Here is a 15,551-nt window from a genome sequence, read left to right on the forward strand (position 1 = left end):
TTGGCCCAAGAGTGGACAGAGATTGGGGTGCTGAGAGCTCGAAGTCAGAGGAAACCCTGGTAGGACTTGGTGGTACCCCCAGCTTGGAGGTGATGATGAGCTTCCTGTGGTCACCGGTGGTGCCAGGAGAGGCTGGGTAAGTCTGGACCAGAGGTGGGTGTGGGCTGGGGGATGGGGCAGAAACCAGGCTTCAGGGGTTTGGAGGTTGATTTAGGCAGCTCAGTTCAAGGCCCTCAAATCCTTGGGCCTTTGAGACTCTGCCTGTGGGCAGTGGGGAGCTACAGAAGGCTGTGGAGAGCGGGAGGAGTGGGCAGCTGGGAGGCAGAGGGACGAGTCCTGGGTACAACAGCGGGTCCCTTCCTGGCCCCAGGGAGCCAAGAGGAGAGTGTGGTGCTGCGGGCATGTGCCCACAGGCGGACTGCGGAGGTGGAGGCCCTGCTCCAGGACAGCGGGCAGCCCATCCAGCCCCTGGGACGCCTGACCCTGCAGGCTGCCAACCAGAGCCTCCGCTTGGCTGCACATGGCTGCCAGGGGGCCCTGCTGGGCCACGTGGAGGTGAGAGGGCCCAGGGCTGGGGGGAGGGGTGTTATTCCTACCCCCGACCCCCACCCTGCCCGGGCAGAGGCCACAGGACCAGGATCCCTAAGTCCAGGAGTACCAAGGAAACCAGAGGCAGACAGCCCGTAGTGTGGCCAACACGTCCGTGGGCGTTGCTGCCGGCACCGAGCATTCTGTCCACTTCGTTCCCGTGAGGCCCAGCCTGTCCCTCTGTGTCCGCAGTCCAGGGTGGCTGCTCTTGGGTCCCAGGTGCAAGCCCGGCTGGAGGAGAAGATCCATGGCTTGGACGCCTACGTGAGAAGGTTCCAGCGCCTGGTGGGTAGAGTGCACTGTGATGTCGGGGGCACCCTTGGAGAATGGGAGGGAGCGTGAGGCTGTGGGAGGTCACCCCTCTGGCTCGTCCCGGGCCTCCCTCATGGACATGAGGGTCTTCTGGAGCTTTCTGTGCCCCCGTTCCCCTGCCCAGGTGCAGCCGGCGGGTGCCCTGGATGGCGTGGCAGGCCCCCTTCTGCAGCTGTGCCAGGCGGGGCTGGGGGCCGTGCGGGAGAGCGGCCGGGCCGTGGCTGCGCTGTGGGACCAGAGCCGGGCCAGGCAGGGGCTGACACACCGCGTGCCGCTCTACCTGGAGAGGCTGCAGGCAGGGCTGGAGCAGCTGCGGGATGAGCTGGAACGTGAGTGCAGGAGTCAGGGCGTGACTGTGCACCCAGATCCACACCTGATCCCAGGGCCCCCGACCCCAGGCCCCTCACGCTCGGCCTGGGCTACTGGTTCAACCAGAAAGGCCACCTGATTTCTGGCAGGCCTGCAGCCCAACTTCCTTTAGACCCTCTGCCTTATTTCTCATGGACCTAGAGCCTTCAGACTTTTGGAACAGTGTCCATTCTTGTCAGTCTCCAAGCTCATATCCCTCATGCCTGCTGCCTTCTCTCTTCTGGGACTGCTGCCCAAGTTTCTTCGGTCCCCGCCTGATTTCTTTTGGGTATATAGCTTTACTTCTATTAGGCCCACTGCCGTAGATTCTAGGGCCTATTTCTGGTTCTGTGATACGCACCAGTGAGACCGTGCGGGTCGTGAAGGCTGCTGTCCCGAGCGCCCTCCTGGCGGTGCTGGGACCCCCCCCCCCAGCCTCTCCCAGGAGCACCAGGGCTGACAGCTGGCCCAGCAGGGAGCCCCAGGACCCTGCCCAGCACCAGGGCGGCCGTCCCTCTGACTGGCCAGTGCTCGGGCCAGACAGGCTATTAAATGTACTCTCACCCCTGCTTGTGTCCCTTTGTCAGAATCCCAGGGCCACCCCCAGCCTCATGATTCACTAGGACTCACAGCTCTCACGACATAGTTGCACCCACGGCTATGATTTGCTACAAGGACAGGATACAGAGCCAGGTGGCAGAGGGACAGGTGCAGGGGAGGTTCTAGGGAGACCAAGCACGAGCTTCCAGACTCCTCTCCCAGTGGGGGCACACAGGACTCCCTCCACTCCCCCAGCTTTGAATTGTGACAACACGTGTCAAACGCTGTCTGCCAGGGGAGCTCATTAGAGACCCTGCGCCCAGGCTTCTCACTGGGGGCTGGTCACGTATGAGCCTCTGCCTGGCACAGACCAACATTCCAGACTCGCAGAAGGAAAGGGGGTGTTCAATGTAAACCACATTGTTCGTGCAATCCAGGCACAGTGAGGCCCTCTTATCAGGTCTGGGAATGGTGGGAACCCCCCAGAATCCAGCCAGGGCTGACCCTGTGAACAGGCCTTGCAGTTGGGCAGTCTCAGGCCTGCCGGGCTAACTCTTTTCCAGTCTCTAGTGCCACCACCTCATTCCAGGTCACAGGTCCTGTTTCCTTCCTGGAGGCCCGGGTTGTCGGGGGGCTGGTTTTCCTTTGTGGGCCTGGGATGCGGGTAGCGGCATCTCACCTGCCACCAGGACCGGGAGGCCTCACGGTGGGTGGTGGCTGCCTTTGCAGAGCCCCTGGCCACGCTGAAGGATGCCTACTTGGAGGTGACAGTGCAGCCCCTGGACAAGGTGTGGCAGGAGCGGGCCGAGGAGGCCGTGCAGCGGCTGCAGGCCTGGGTGTCCGGGACGCCGGGAACCTGGGGGTCCGGGCCCATCGCGGCGGTGCTGGAGGCCACGAGGGGCGCCCTGGAGCTGGTGAGGTGGGGCGAGGGGGAGGGCGGCGGCCCTGCGGGCAGGGATGGCCCTGACGGCTCTCACTGCCCCCACCTGCTCCAGGCCACCCACCAGATGCTGTCTTGGGCTGAAGCTGTGTTCTCACACGCACTGAGGCAGCTCTGCAAACCCTTGCTGGACCTGTACAGCTTCTCAGCCAGGTAACTTGTCCCCTCTGCGGTCCTGCCCCACGCCAGGCACACCCTCCGTCTCATCTGCTCCCCTGACAGCCCTTCCATAGAGACATTTTCAGCCCATTTTACAGATAAGGAAACTGAGGCTTATTCTTCATTCCGCGGATATTTTATGAGCACTGTCTTTGAGCAGGCGCTGTTTTAGGTTTGCAGACACAGCGGCGAGTGGGATAGATCCTGGCCCTCACGATGGATCCCATGGCTGAGCAGGGAGACGGTCACTGAACACAAGGACCAGGTTATCTACCCTCAGGGGCGGCAGGCCTTCCTATAAAGGGCCTGAGAGTGATGTGTTCAGCATTTGTAGCCCGATGGTCTCTCACGTAGCCTTCGTTTTTTGTTTTTGTTAAGAATCCTTTAAACAGTAAAAGCCATTCTTAGCTTGCAGGCCATTCCAAAGCAGGACACAGGTTGGATTCGGCCACGGACCACAGTCTACCGACCTCTGAGCTAGTATGTTAGGTACCAAGTGCTACAGAAAAAAAAAAGGCAGGACGTGTGGGTTGATGGGGGCATTTTATTTTTATTTTTTAAATCTTTTTATTTTGGCTGGGGGGCACGTGGGATCTTAGTTCCCCAACTAGGAATCCAACCCGTGCCCCCTGCAGTGGAAGCGCAGAGTCTTAACCACTGGACCGCCAGAGAAGTCCCTGATTGGGGCATTATAAAGAGTGAGGCTGTGGTTGGCTTCAGTGAGAAGGTAGCATTTGAGCAAGGGCTTGAAGGGTGAGGGAGTGAGCCGGGTGCACATCATGGGAAGAGCGTTCCAGGCGGAGGGCACAGCTGGTGCGAAGGCCCAGGGGTGGGAGTGCACTTCCTGCTTGAGGAATCTGAAGGAAGCCAGGGGGCTGGAGTGGAGAGTGGAGGAGTTGCGGGGGGTGGGGGGCGGGGGGCGGGTAACGGGAATAAAGACTGGGGGCAGGGAGGGCGATAGAAGCAGGGAGCCCAGTTTAGAATGGTCCAGGCGAGATGGGAGAGTAGCTGCGCCAAGCAGTGGCAGCTGCGGAGGGGGTGCGAGGCAGTCAGGTTCCGGGTGTTGTAAGGACAAGCCTGTAGGATTGGTTGACAGATTGGATGTAGGTGGTGAAAGAGAAGAGCCAGGGATGACTCCCAGGGTCTTGGCTTTGATGACTGGAAGGATGGAGGGTCCATCTACGGAGAGATGGGGATGACTGGTGTGCAGGGAGCAGCTTGGAGCTCCGTTGGTTTCCTGTGGCTACCACAGCAAATTACCACAAGTTCAGTGGCTTAAGCGACACAGCTGTGTTCCCGTGTAGTTCTGGAGGTCAGAAATTCAAAATGAATGGCAGGTTCTTCCGAGAGGCTCAGGGCATAGCCCTTCCCTTCCCAGCCCCTGCAGGCTGCCTGCTTGCCTCGGCTCGTGGCCCCCACCTCCATCTTCAAAGCCAACAGGGCAGCATCTTCTCCCCTCTGACTGTTGTCCTTATATCTTCTCTCTGACCCTCCTGCCTCTCTTATAAGGTCCATTGTGATTCCATTGGCCACCTGGAAATCTGTCTCAGAATCTTTAGTGTAGTCACACCTGCAAAGTCCCTCTGGCCTCCTAAGATAACACAGTCACAGGTTCCAGGAACTTGGGCGTCTTTGGGGCTGTTGCTCAGCCTGCTGTGGTGGGAGTGGGTGGTCTGGAGCTCTTTCCGACCTGCTGAGTTTGAGACGCCATCAGGACACCCCACTGAGGCAGCTTTCTGAGGCCTGGGCCGTAGAGCAATTTGGAGGTTTTGGAGGAGTCACTGGCCCTGAAGGAGGAGCAGAGCCAGCTTCAGGGACAGGCCTGAGGAGCCCCTTCCCCACACAGGCCGGAGGCCCCACCAAGGCACATACGTTCAGGCCCCTGGCAGGAGATCAGATGCCTGCGTCCTTAAAATAGGACAGTCATTTCTACCCCCAGCCTCCACCTCACAAACAAAGCCTGTGCCCTCCCTAAGAGGCTGACGTTCCGTGGAGGTCAGCTTGCGCCGGACCCTTACATGGCCATCCTGCGGCCGCGGAAAGTGAGGCTCCGACAGGCACGGCTTGTGCTGGGGTCTCCCAGCTCCTCTGTGCTCCCTCCAGGGACCACTCAGTGGTGGTGACACTGCCGATGCTGCCTGCAGGGGACGAGCCCCTGGACGTGGCCCGGGTGACCAGCCACCTGGTGGAGGAGAAGCTGCTGCGGCCACTCCGAGAGCTGTATGGGACCAGCGTGCTGGCCGAGTACCACCGGCTCAAACACCGTCTGTTGGGGGCCCCCTCTGGATGTGAGTCCTACGCCGCCCTCCTCCCCGGGGCCCCTCTACCCTTTGGAACGTGGCAGCAGGACCTGGCAGGGCCAGATAGACAGTGGGACCATCCCCTAGTAGTACAGGGAAGCCTTAGCATTGTAGTGCTGGGCCCATCTGATCCCAGGATGATTCCAGAGGTTACTGGGCTTCCCAACGTCAAACAGGATGAGGGGTTGGGCTGCAGATCCAGGCTTTTGTCCAGAAAGTAAAAGCCTGAGCCTGGAACCCAGCGCGGAGGCGTGGCGAGGGACTGAGGGCCAGGGCCAGCTCCCTCCAGGCAGACTCTGCAGGAGAAGCACCAGGCAGACCTCCAGTTGCAGCCGCAAGGCCACTAATTGAGTCCAGACTGTCCGTCAGGCAAGGCCCGGAGCCACAGGCAGTGCTGGGACCAGACGCAGCTCTGGGGGCCCTGGGGGCTTGGAGCCCCTGGAGTTTGCATCCGCTGCCCTGAGTGCGATCTAGTGAGTCTCCTCTCCTCTCTGGCACCTGGAGGGGGCAACGTGGCTCACCGGTGTGGTAACGAGTGTGCGTCTTTGGTGCCCGGCAGGGTCTCAGGTCAGTGGGAAAGGCTTGGCAAGGACGGGTATGTAGCATCGGGTCTTGTGATCTCACAGGTGGGAGCCCCCCCAGAGTCTGGGGGTACTTGTCCGCTAGGCAGCGTGGCGACTGGAAACAGCCTGGTCTTTGGGTTCCATGTGTGCGACCTGGGACCGGCCTGTGACCTTCAGCTCTGACACCTGACAAGGGGCTCCTAGTGCCCTCCTCGTGAGGCCATCACGGGCTGGCACGGGCCAGCAGCTGCCGCGTGCCTGGCCTGGGCGTGTGTTCAACGGGTGGGGCTTCTCTTACCCGACCCCCACGCAAGCCTCTGCTCCGCAGCAGCGCTGGCTCAGGGGGTCCGAACTGCCCTCTCTCGGGCCCCCTCCTGCCCACCGTGAAGAGGGCTGGGCCTGGCCCACGCGGCACCTCCCTCCTGTTGGATGGAGCCTTTGGCCGTACTTTTTTTTTTTTTTTAATGAAGACATTTGACTTTTGTGGGGGCATTCTGTTGTTTCTTTTTTACAAAAATATTTATTATTTGGCTTCATTGGGTCTTAGTTGTGGCATGCAGGATCTTTCGTTGCAGCGCACAGGCTTCTCTCTAGTTGTGGCATGTGGGCTCCAGAGCACACGGGCTCAGTAGTTGCGGCACACGGGCTGTCTAGTTGTGGTGCAAGGGCTCAGTAGTTGCAGGGCATGGGCTTAGTTGCCCCATGGCATGTACGATCTTAGTTCCCTGACCAGGGATCAAACCCACATCCCCTGCATTGGAAGTGCAGAGTCTTAACCACTGAACTGCCAGGGAAGTCCCTGTGTCATATTTTAGATTCCACATACAAGTGATATCATGATAATCTCTAGTTGCATCCATGTTGCTGCACCTGGCATCGTTTCATTCTTTTTTATGGCTGAGTAGTATCCCATTGTATATATGTACCACATCTTTATCCATTCATCAGTCAATTTAGGTTGTTTCCATGTCTTAGCTATTGCGAATAATGCTGCTGTGAACATAGCGGTGCATGTATCTTTTTGATTTAGAGTTTTGTCTGGATATATGCCCAGGAGTGGGATTGCTGGGTCATATGGTAGTTCTGTTATTAGTTTTTTAAGGAAGCTCCATACCGTTCTCTGTAGTAGTTGTACCAATTCACATTCCCACCAACAGCGTAGGAGGGTTCCCTTTTCTCCACATCCTCTCCAGCATTTGTTATTTGTAGACTTTTTAATGATGGCCATTCTGACCAGTGTGAAGTGGTACCTCATTGTAGTTTTGATTTGCATTTCTCTAATAATTAGCGATGTTGAGCATCTTTTCATGTGCCTATTGGCTATTTGTATGTCTTCTTTGGAGAAATGTTTATTTATGTCTTCTGCCCATTTTTCGATTGGGTTGTTTGTTTTTTTAATATTGAGCTGTATGAATTGTTTGCATATTTTGGAAATTAAGCCCTAGTTGGTCTCATCGCTTGCAAATATTTTCTCCCATTCTGTAGCTTGTCTTTTCGTTTGTGATTTCCTTTGTTGTGCAAAAGCTTGTAAGCTTGGTTCGGTCCCATCTGTTTGTGGTTTTATTTCTGGTGCCTTGGGAGGCTGCAGGTTGCCCATTTAAAGTGTCTGATTCAGTGGCTAGTGTGCATCCGTCACCACGGTCAATTACAGAACCTTCATCACCCCAAAAAGACACCCTGCATCCCTTAGCTCTGTGTCCCCATCCCTCAGCTATACCCCCAGCCTCCTTTCTGTCTCTGTGGATTTGCCTGTTCTGGACACCGCGTATGAATGGAGTCACGTAACACGTGCCCTTTTATAAAACGGGCTTTTCACTCAGCGTAAAGTTTCTGAGGTTCGTCAGTGTTGGAGCGTGCATCACACCTCATTCACCTTAGGGGACCCCTGGAGCTCAAGTCATCTTGAAGCCAGAGGTTCTTGGGGACAGACCCCACTCCCCACGTGGGCTGCCCATGAGGACATGGGCCAGGGAGCAGGCTCTGGACAGGCTGGGCTGCCCCGTGGGCTCAGGTCCCGGGCACAGCGGGCCCCACTCCCCCTGCGTCCGGCCTCTTCTCTGCAGACCACGCTGTGGTGGCCGGCACCAGGCATGTGGTGACCTTCGACGGCCAGGTGTGGGGCATCAGTGCCCGCTGCAGCAGCCTGCTGCTGGCCAAGGACTTCGCTCACGACACATTCTCGCTGACGCTAAACCGGGCGGGCTCGGGGCTCACGTCCCTGACCGTGGAGTTAAACCACACCACCCTCATCCTCTACCCCAGCCTGAAGGTGAGCCTGCAAGAGCCGGTGCGGGGGGTGGGGGGGGGGTGGGCACATCGCCCAGACACTTTCCTGCCTCCTGTCACGTCCACACACCTGTGCCCTGTGGAGACTGTCACCTGTCCTGCTCAGCCCCTGTCTGGCCCACAGACCTACAGGCTGTACAACTCTTCCCTGCCTGGGGAGAGCTGTCTGGACCTGGATCTGCCTCCCGCCAAGACCAGGAGGAACAACGTCCCCAGGATCGAGCTGACCAGTGAGGACGGTGCCTCTGTTGTCTGTGACCTCCACGCCAGCCTCTGCAGCCTGACTCTCAGCGTCTGGCAGCACGGTGGGTCTGGGCCCCCACTGGCGGCCTCTGAGCCAGTGCGGTCAGCTTCCAGGGCTGAGATTGACCGATCCCAGTGGGCAGCACTCCGAGTCCTTGGGAGGCTGTGGGCAGGAGGCCCGGGGACACTCTTGGGCCTCTGCTGCTCCTCGGGGCTGACAACCCGAGCGGGTATCAGAACAGCCCAAACAGCTCAGAACTGGAAGAGGGTCAAAGGCCATCTCTCCCGGCTTTGATCACGTCCAGCACTGGGACAGCCCCTACTCCAGCGGCAGCACAACTCTGGCTGCAGCCCCGCTGGTTGGCCGCTGCCCCGTTTCAGGCGCTGCAGCGCGCACGGCCTGCTCCTTCTCACGTGATCCTCCCGCTGCTGTCCCCTGGGACACGTGACATGACCCAGGCTAAGTTACGGGCCCCCCACTCCTCCAGCCACGAACATCAGGGCCAGGCTTGGAGCCCAGAGCTCTGACCCCACGTTCTGCCCCCTTCTCTGGGACGTGCCGCTCCCCTTGATCTGGTTGGGCAGCCCCAGGAACACCTGTAAAGAGCTTGCATCCCGACCACTCGGGATGGGGCTGGTGGGTGGGGGAGGGAACAAACGCTTTTCTCAGTCCTTTTTCTCCTCTCCCTCTGGTGAAGTTTCAGAGCCAGGACCGGTGTTGGGGGGTCAGGCGTGGAGGGTGCAGGGTCTGGCCATGCCCCCCGCCAACCCTGGCCAGCAGGCTCTCACAGCCTTTCCTGCCCCACAGGCCTGTCCGCTGGCCTTCTGGGCACCAACGACAACGAGGCAAGCAATGAGCTGATGCTGCCGGACGGCACGGTGGCCAGCAGCCTGGAGGAGGTCACCCCCGCATGGCAGGTGAGCTGGCTAGCCAGCCCTCCCTCCCTCAGGGCCGGGCGTCATCACTAGGACGCTGTGGCTGTGGATGGAGAGGGGAACAGGTGTGACCCGGGCGTGCCCCGGAGAGGGAAGCCTCTGTGTGGATTGGCCGTGGACCTGAGGAGGGTGGGGCCCCCACCTCCGAGGCTCCTGGGCCTGCATGTTCCACACCTGCAGCGAACCTCTCAGTCCGAGGGGGTGGTGGTTCCCTCTTGGGGCTGCAGCCCCCAGTGGAGCTGCCTGGAGAAAGGAGGTCCAGGCAGGAGCCTGAGTCTTGGGTTCATCTCCCCAGGTGGGTGGTGACTGCAGGGCCATGGAGAAGACTCGGCTGGCATGCCCGGTACAGAGCCTCACCTGCCGGGCCTTCTTCCAGGACCCCCGCTCCAGCCTGGGGAACTGCTTCGGGGTGGTGAGTGTGCAGCTGCAGAGGCCACTCAGCAGGTGGACTGCAGGACAGAGAAGGCCCTTGCCCTGATCTAGCCTATAGCCCTCCTCTGTGCTGCTCCCCAGGGTGTGGTGGGCAAGGACACTGACTATGGGTGCTGGATTTCAGGTGGACCCCACACCCTTCCTCAGCCTATGTGTCCAGGACACCTGTGGCACCCAGGAGCGCCAACCTGCCTGCAACCTGGCGGCCGCCTACATCCACCTGTGTGCCCGGGGCTTCGTGCCCCTGGACCCTCCTCCACAGTGCGGTAAGCAGTCTGACCCCTGCCTGGGGGCGGAAGGTTGACCTCTGCCTTCCATCCCAGAGGGAAAACCAATTCTTTTCTCTTAGCTTCCGCCGAGAGGACAGGCACTCAGTTGTTGTACAGTGAGCTAAGAGTCAAAGCAAAGTTATGTGTGAAGGAGTACTTATTAAGAAAGAGAAAAAGAGGGCCACAACCTCCACCTTCCACCCCAGGTCCAGTGAGCCCTGTGACATACAGCACAGGAGACGAGAGCTCAGGGAGGTCAGGCAGCTATGAAGTCAGCTGCTGAAAACTCAGAACCACAGACTTGCTGTTAGGGGGTGTGAATGTACACGCCCTACAAGGTCTGGGAACCCCTGGGCACACCCGAAACCAAGGTCGTGCATGATTCCCACGGCTGAAGTCCCACTACATAGACACAGAAGTTGGCGACTGCAACAAACAACGGCAGTGGACCCCCTGATAACAGAGCAATTATTCATGAACCTCGCAAAAGAACAGTTAGTAGTAGTAGCTACTGGGAGGAGGAGTGGGTGTGACTACAACAGGGTGGAAAAGGGAGATGTTTGTGGTGATGGAACAGTTCTGTATTTTGATGGTGGTAGCGGTTACATGAATCCACACCTGTGACAAAATGTCATAGAACTATACACACACACATTCTACCAATGTCAATGTCTGGGTTTTGATATTGTACTATAATTATGGAAGACTTAACCATTGGGGGAAATGGGATGAAATATATACAGGACACTCTGTACTATCTTTGAACTACCTGCAATTCTATAATTATTTTAAAATAAAAAGGCTTTAAAATTAAATATAAAACATCAGAGTCACAGTTTTATAGGCAAGTTGTAATAATTTACTATAACTGTTCCAGAGTATAAAAAGGAAACCTTCCTCTTCCTACCTCATTTTAATGAAGTTAGTGTTATCTTATGGGAGACAAAAACCCAAGGACAACACAAGAGGAAAGTTAGAAGCCCAACTGCAAACTTGAACGTAGATGTTACTAATATGTTAGTGAAATTCAAAAATATGTTGAGACATAAGCTAAGAAAACATCTTAACCAATTGGAAGTAATCTCTGGAACCCAAGGATGGTATTTAAGAACAGTGTACTAAAGTAGGCAATTTAAACTAGGTAATTCAAAACAGTCCTTCTGGTGGGATATCTAATAATGTTAAACAAGATAGAGAAAATGGGGTATTGGAAATATCTGGATCAAAATCCAGGGGAAGACAGGAGAGTGACATCAACAGGTGGCAGGCTAGGAATCTACAAATCCTCAGTCCTCCATGGAAACACTGAATATAGAACAATATATGGACCAAAGTAGCTTTGTGAGAACCCTAGAAACCAGTTAAGCAGCAGCAACAACCAAGTGACTGCCTGATTGAGAAAACGTCTCACTCTAAATGCAGGAAATTTCATGGCCTTTGTGCTTGCCTTCCACAATACAGTTTTGAAGAAGCCAGCTAGCTCCTGGCTCATCCCTTGGGAGGGAAGGAAAGGAGTGGAACTTGCTTGCAATGTTCTGACTTGTCTGGGACCTGCCAGAGGAACAGGTCTCTCCTGACTTAGTGATGAGGAGAATGGTGGCATCGTTTGGATATCATGTGGGTCATTGCTGAAAGCAGGAGTGGGTGCTGCTGCCAGAGGCAGCTGCAGAGAGTCTGCAGTCCTGTAGGTGACTGGGAGCAAGACTTTGGACAGAGGAATACAATACTATATCTAAGCCCCTGAGAAGAAGCAGGGGTGAAAGCTGGGGAAATTAGGACATTTAAAAGCAGCTGTGTCTACTGGGGATGTGGAGTTAAAGCACACACTCAGGCCCAGGGAAGATGCGCCCATAGAAAGTATTTGAGAGAACCCTGAGCTTTCATACCAGGTTGATTAATGAAGGCCTTCCCCTGCACAGGGACAGTCTGCAAAGAATGGGAGAGGTGGATGTCTTTTCAAATGCCCAGTTCCAACAAAAGATGACAAGACATACAAAGAAACGGTGAGATAGGGCCCATTCAGAGGAACACAGTAAATCTCCAGAAACTAACTCTCAAGAAACATAGGCCCCTTATTGACAGGCTTTAAAACAACTGTCTTAAATATGCTCAATCAGATGAAGGAGAAGAAAGATGGCAGACAACTAAGTGAAATCAGGAAAACAGTATATGAGAAAAATGAGAATATCAACGAAGATGTAGAAATTACAGTAAACAAATTCTGGAGCTGAAAAATGCAATTTGTGCTGTCTTCAAGAGACTCACTTTAGATCTAAGGACACACACAGGTTGAAAGTGAAAGGATGGAAAAAAATATTCCATACAAATAGTAACCAAAAGAGAGCACACTTTCAATAATGGATAGAACAACCAAAGAGAAGATCAATAAGGAAATAGAGAATTTGAACAACATTGAAGATCAACCAGACCTAGCAGATATATACAGAACACTCTGCCCAACAGCAACAGGGTATCCATTTTTCTCAAGTGTACATTGAACATTCTCCATGATAGACATTAGATAGATAGATATCAGGCCATAGAACAAGTCTTAATAAACCTCTAAAAACTGAAATCATGCAAACTATTTTCCAATTACAATGGAAAGAAACTAGAAATAGCAGACAGAAAACTGGAAAAATCACAAATTGTACAAAATTAAACAGCACACTCTTAAACACTCAATGGGTCAAAGAAATCACAAAATAAATTAGAAAATATCTTGAGACAAATGAAAACAAAAACACAACACACCAAAACTATGGAATTTAGAGAAAGCAGTGCTACTAAGGAAATGTACAGCTGTAAATTCTCACATTAAAAAAGAGCTCAAATTAACACCCTAACTTTACTCCTTAAGGATCCTGGAAAAGAACAAATCAAACCCAAAACTAGCAGAAGGAAGGAAATCATAAAGATTAGTGCAGAGATAAATGAAGTAGAGAGTAGAAAAACAAGAGAGAAAGTCAACAAAACCAAAAGTTGGTGTTTTGAAAAGAACAACAGAATTGACAAATCTTTAGCTAGACTGACTAATAAGAAAAAAGAAGACTCAAGTAAGTAAAATCAGAAGTGAAATAGGGAAAATGACAACTGATTTTTACAGAACCAAAAAGGATTATAAGAGAGTACTATGAACACTTGTGTGACAACAAATTGGACAGTCTAGATGAAATGGATAAATTCCCAGAAACATATTACCTGCCAAAACTGAATCATGAAGAAACAGAAATCTGAAAAGACCTATAACTAGCAAGCAAATTGAATCAGTAATCAAAAACCTCCCAACAAAGGAAAGCCCAGGACCAGATGGCTTCACTAGTAAATTCTACCAAGCATTTAGAGAATTGTAACCAAGGCTCCTCAAACTCGTACAAAAAACTGAAGGGGGGGGGGGCTCCCCTGGTGGTGCAGTTGTTGAGAATCTGCCTGCCAATGCAGGGGACATGGGTTCGAGCCCTGGTCTGGGAAGATCCCACATGCTGTGGAGCAACTAGGCCCGTGAGCCACAACTACTGAGCCTGCGCATCTGGAGCCTGCGCTCTGCAACAAGAGAGGCTGCGATAGTGAGAGGCCCGTGCACCGTGATGAAGAGTGGCCCCCACTTGCCACAACTAGAGAAAGCCCTCACACAGAAATGAAGACCCAACACAGCCAAAAATAAATAAATAAATTTAAATTATATTTAAAAAAAAAAACTGAAGAGGGAACATCTTCAAACCCATTTTATGAGGCCAGAATTATCTTGATACCAAAGCCAGACAAAGACACTTCAAGAAAACTACAGAACAATATCCCTGATGCATATAGATGCAAAAATCATCCAAAAAAAAATACAGTTGGCCCTCCATATCTATGATTTCCACATCCACAGATTCAATCAACCACGGATTGAAAATATTTGAAAAAAAATCCAGAAAGTTCCAAAAGCAAAACTTGAATTTGCTGCATGCTGGCAACTATTTACATAGCATTTATATTGTATTAGGTACTATAAGTAATCTAGAGATGATTTAAACTATACAGGAGAATGTACATAGGCTGTATGCAAATATTATGTCACTTTATATAACGGACTTTATATAAGGGACTTTAGCATCCACAGATTTTCGTATCCATGGAGCCAATCCCCGTGGATACTGAGGAACAACTGTACTGGCAAACAGAATTCAAGAGCACATTAAAAGGATTATATACCATAACTAAGTGGGTTTATTCCTGAAATGCAAGGATGGTTCAACATAGGAAAATCAATGTAATACACCACATTAAAAGAATGAAGGAAAAAAAAAAACATGACCATCTCAACTGATGTAGAGAAAGCATTTGACAAAATTCAACACCCTTTCATGATAAAAACACTCAACAAACTAAGAATAGAAGGAAACTACCTCAACATAATAAAGGCCATATTTGACAAGCCCATAGATAACACCATATTCCATGGTAAAAGACTGAAAGCTTTTCCTCTAAGATCAGGAGCAAGACAAGGGTGCCTACTTTTGCCACTTCAATTTAAAGTAGTATCAGAAGTCCCAGCCAGAACAATTAGTCAAGAAAAAGAAACAGAAAGCATCCAAATTGGAAAGAAAGACGTTATCTCTGTTCTCAAATGACACAATCCTATATATCTAAAAAACCACGTATATGTAGAAAATACTAAAGCTTAAAAAATTTTAAAAACCTATGAGAATTAGTAAACAAATTTGGCAAAGTTGCAGAATGTAAGTCAACACACAAAAATCAATTGTGTTTCTGTACACTAATGAGCATTCCAAAAAGGAAGTTAAGAAAATAATTCCATTTACAATAACATCAAAAAGAATAAAATACTTAGGAATAAACTTAACCAAAGAGGTGAAAAACTTATACACTGAAAACTACAAAGCACTGCTGAAAGAAATTAAAGAAGATACAAATAAATGGAAAGATATCCCATGTTCCTGGATTGAAAGACTTAATATCATTAAGATATTGATACTACTCAGTGATCTACAGATTTAACGCAATCTCTGTCAAAATCCCAATGGCTTTTTTTGCAGAAATATAAAAACCTACCCTAAAATTCATACAGAATCTCAAGGGGGCCCCAAGTAGCCAAAGCAATCTTGAAAAAGAACAAAGTTAGAGATCTCACACTTCCTGGTTTCAAAACTTTTAACATAAGCTACAGTAATCAAAACACTGTGGTACTGGCATAAAGATATACATATAGACCAAAGGAATAAAATAGCCCAGACATAAATCCTTGCATATATGGTCAAATAATTTTTGACAAGTATGTCAAGACCATTCAATGGAGAAAGTACAATCTTTTCATCAAACAGTGCTGGGAAAATTGAATATCTACATGAAAAGAATGAAGTTGGACCCTTACCTTACACCCTATAAAAACATTAGCTCAAAATAAATCAAATACATAAATATAAGAACTAAAACTATAAAACTCTTACAAAAAAACAGGGGGAAAGCTTCATGACATTGGATTTGCCATTGATTTCTTGGATATGACACCAAAGGCACAAGCAATAAAAGAATAAATAGACCAACTGGACTTCATCAAAATTAAAAACTTCTGTGCATGAAATGACACAATCAACAGAGTATAAAGGCAACCTATGGAATGGGAGAAAAT

At 51.7% G+C, this 15,551-nt stretch overlaps 1 protein-coding gene across 1 annotated transcript in view; it reads left to right on the plus strand.

Annotated features, from left to right (window-relative positions):
- Positions 1-10,615, plus strand: part of LOC309973479 (uncharacterized protein) — a gene marked incomplete at its 5' end in the record, with an annotated part of 144,882 nt that extends 134,267 nt beyond the window's left edge. Inside the window, 12 exons of the mRNA XM_082857772.1 lie at positions 371-555; positions 781-873; positions 1,025-1,229; positions 2,518-2,702; positions 2,784-2,881; positions 4,991-5,175; positions 7,814-8,019; positions 8,161-8,341; positions 9,088-9,197; positions 9,511-9,627; positions 9,772-9,913; positions 10,123-10,615. Of these exons, the coding sequence (XP_082713898.1) occupies positions 371-555; positions 781-873; positions 1,025-1,229; positions 2,518-2,702; positions 2,784-2,881; positions 4,991-5,175; positions 7,814-8,019; positions 8,161-8,341; positions 9,088-9,197; positions 9,511-9,627; positions 9,772-9,913; positions 10,123-10,199 (1,784 nt within the window). The 3' untranslated portion in view covers positions 10,200-10,615. The remainder of the gene's footprint in view (positions 1-370; positions 556-780; positions 874-1,024; positions 1,230-2,517; positions 2,703-2,783; positions 2,882-4,990; positions 5,176-7,813; positions 8,020-8,160; positions 8,342-9,087; positions 9,198-9,510; positions 9,628-9,771; positions 9,914-10,122) is intronic.
- Positions 10,616-15,551: the final 4,936 nt, after the last annotated feature.

This window comes from Leucopleurus acutus (genome assembly GCF_964270905.1).
Source record: "Leucopleurus acutus genome assembly, chromosome: 16".
NCBI classification, from domain to species: Eukaryota; Metazoa; Chordata; class Mammalia; order Artiodactyla; family Delphinidae; genus Leucopleurus; species Leucopleurus acutus.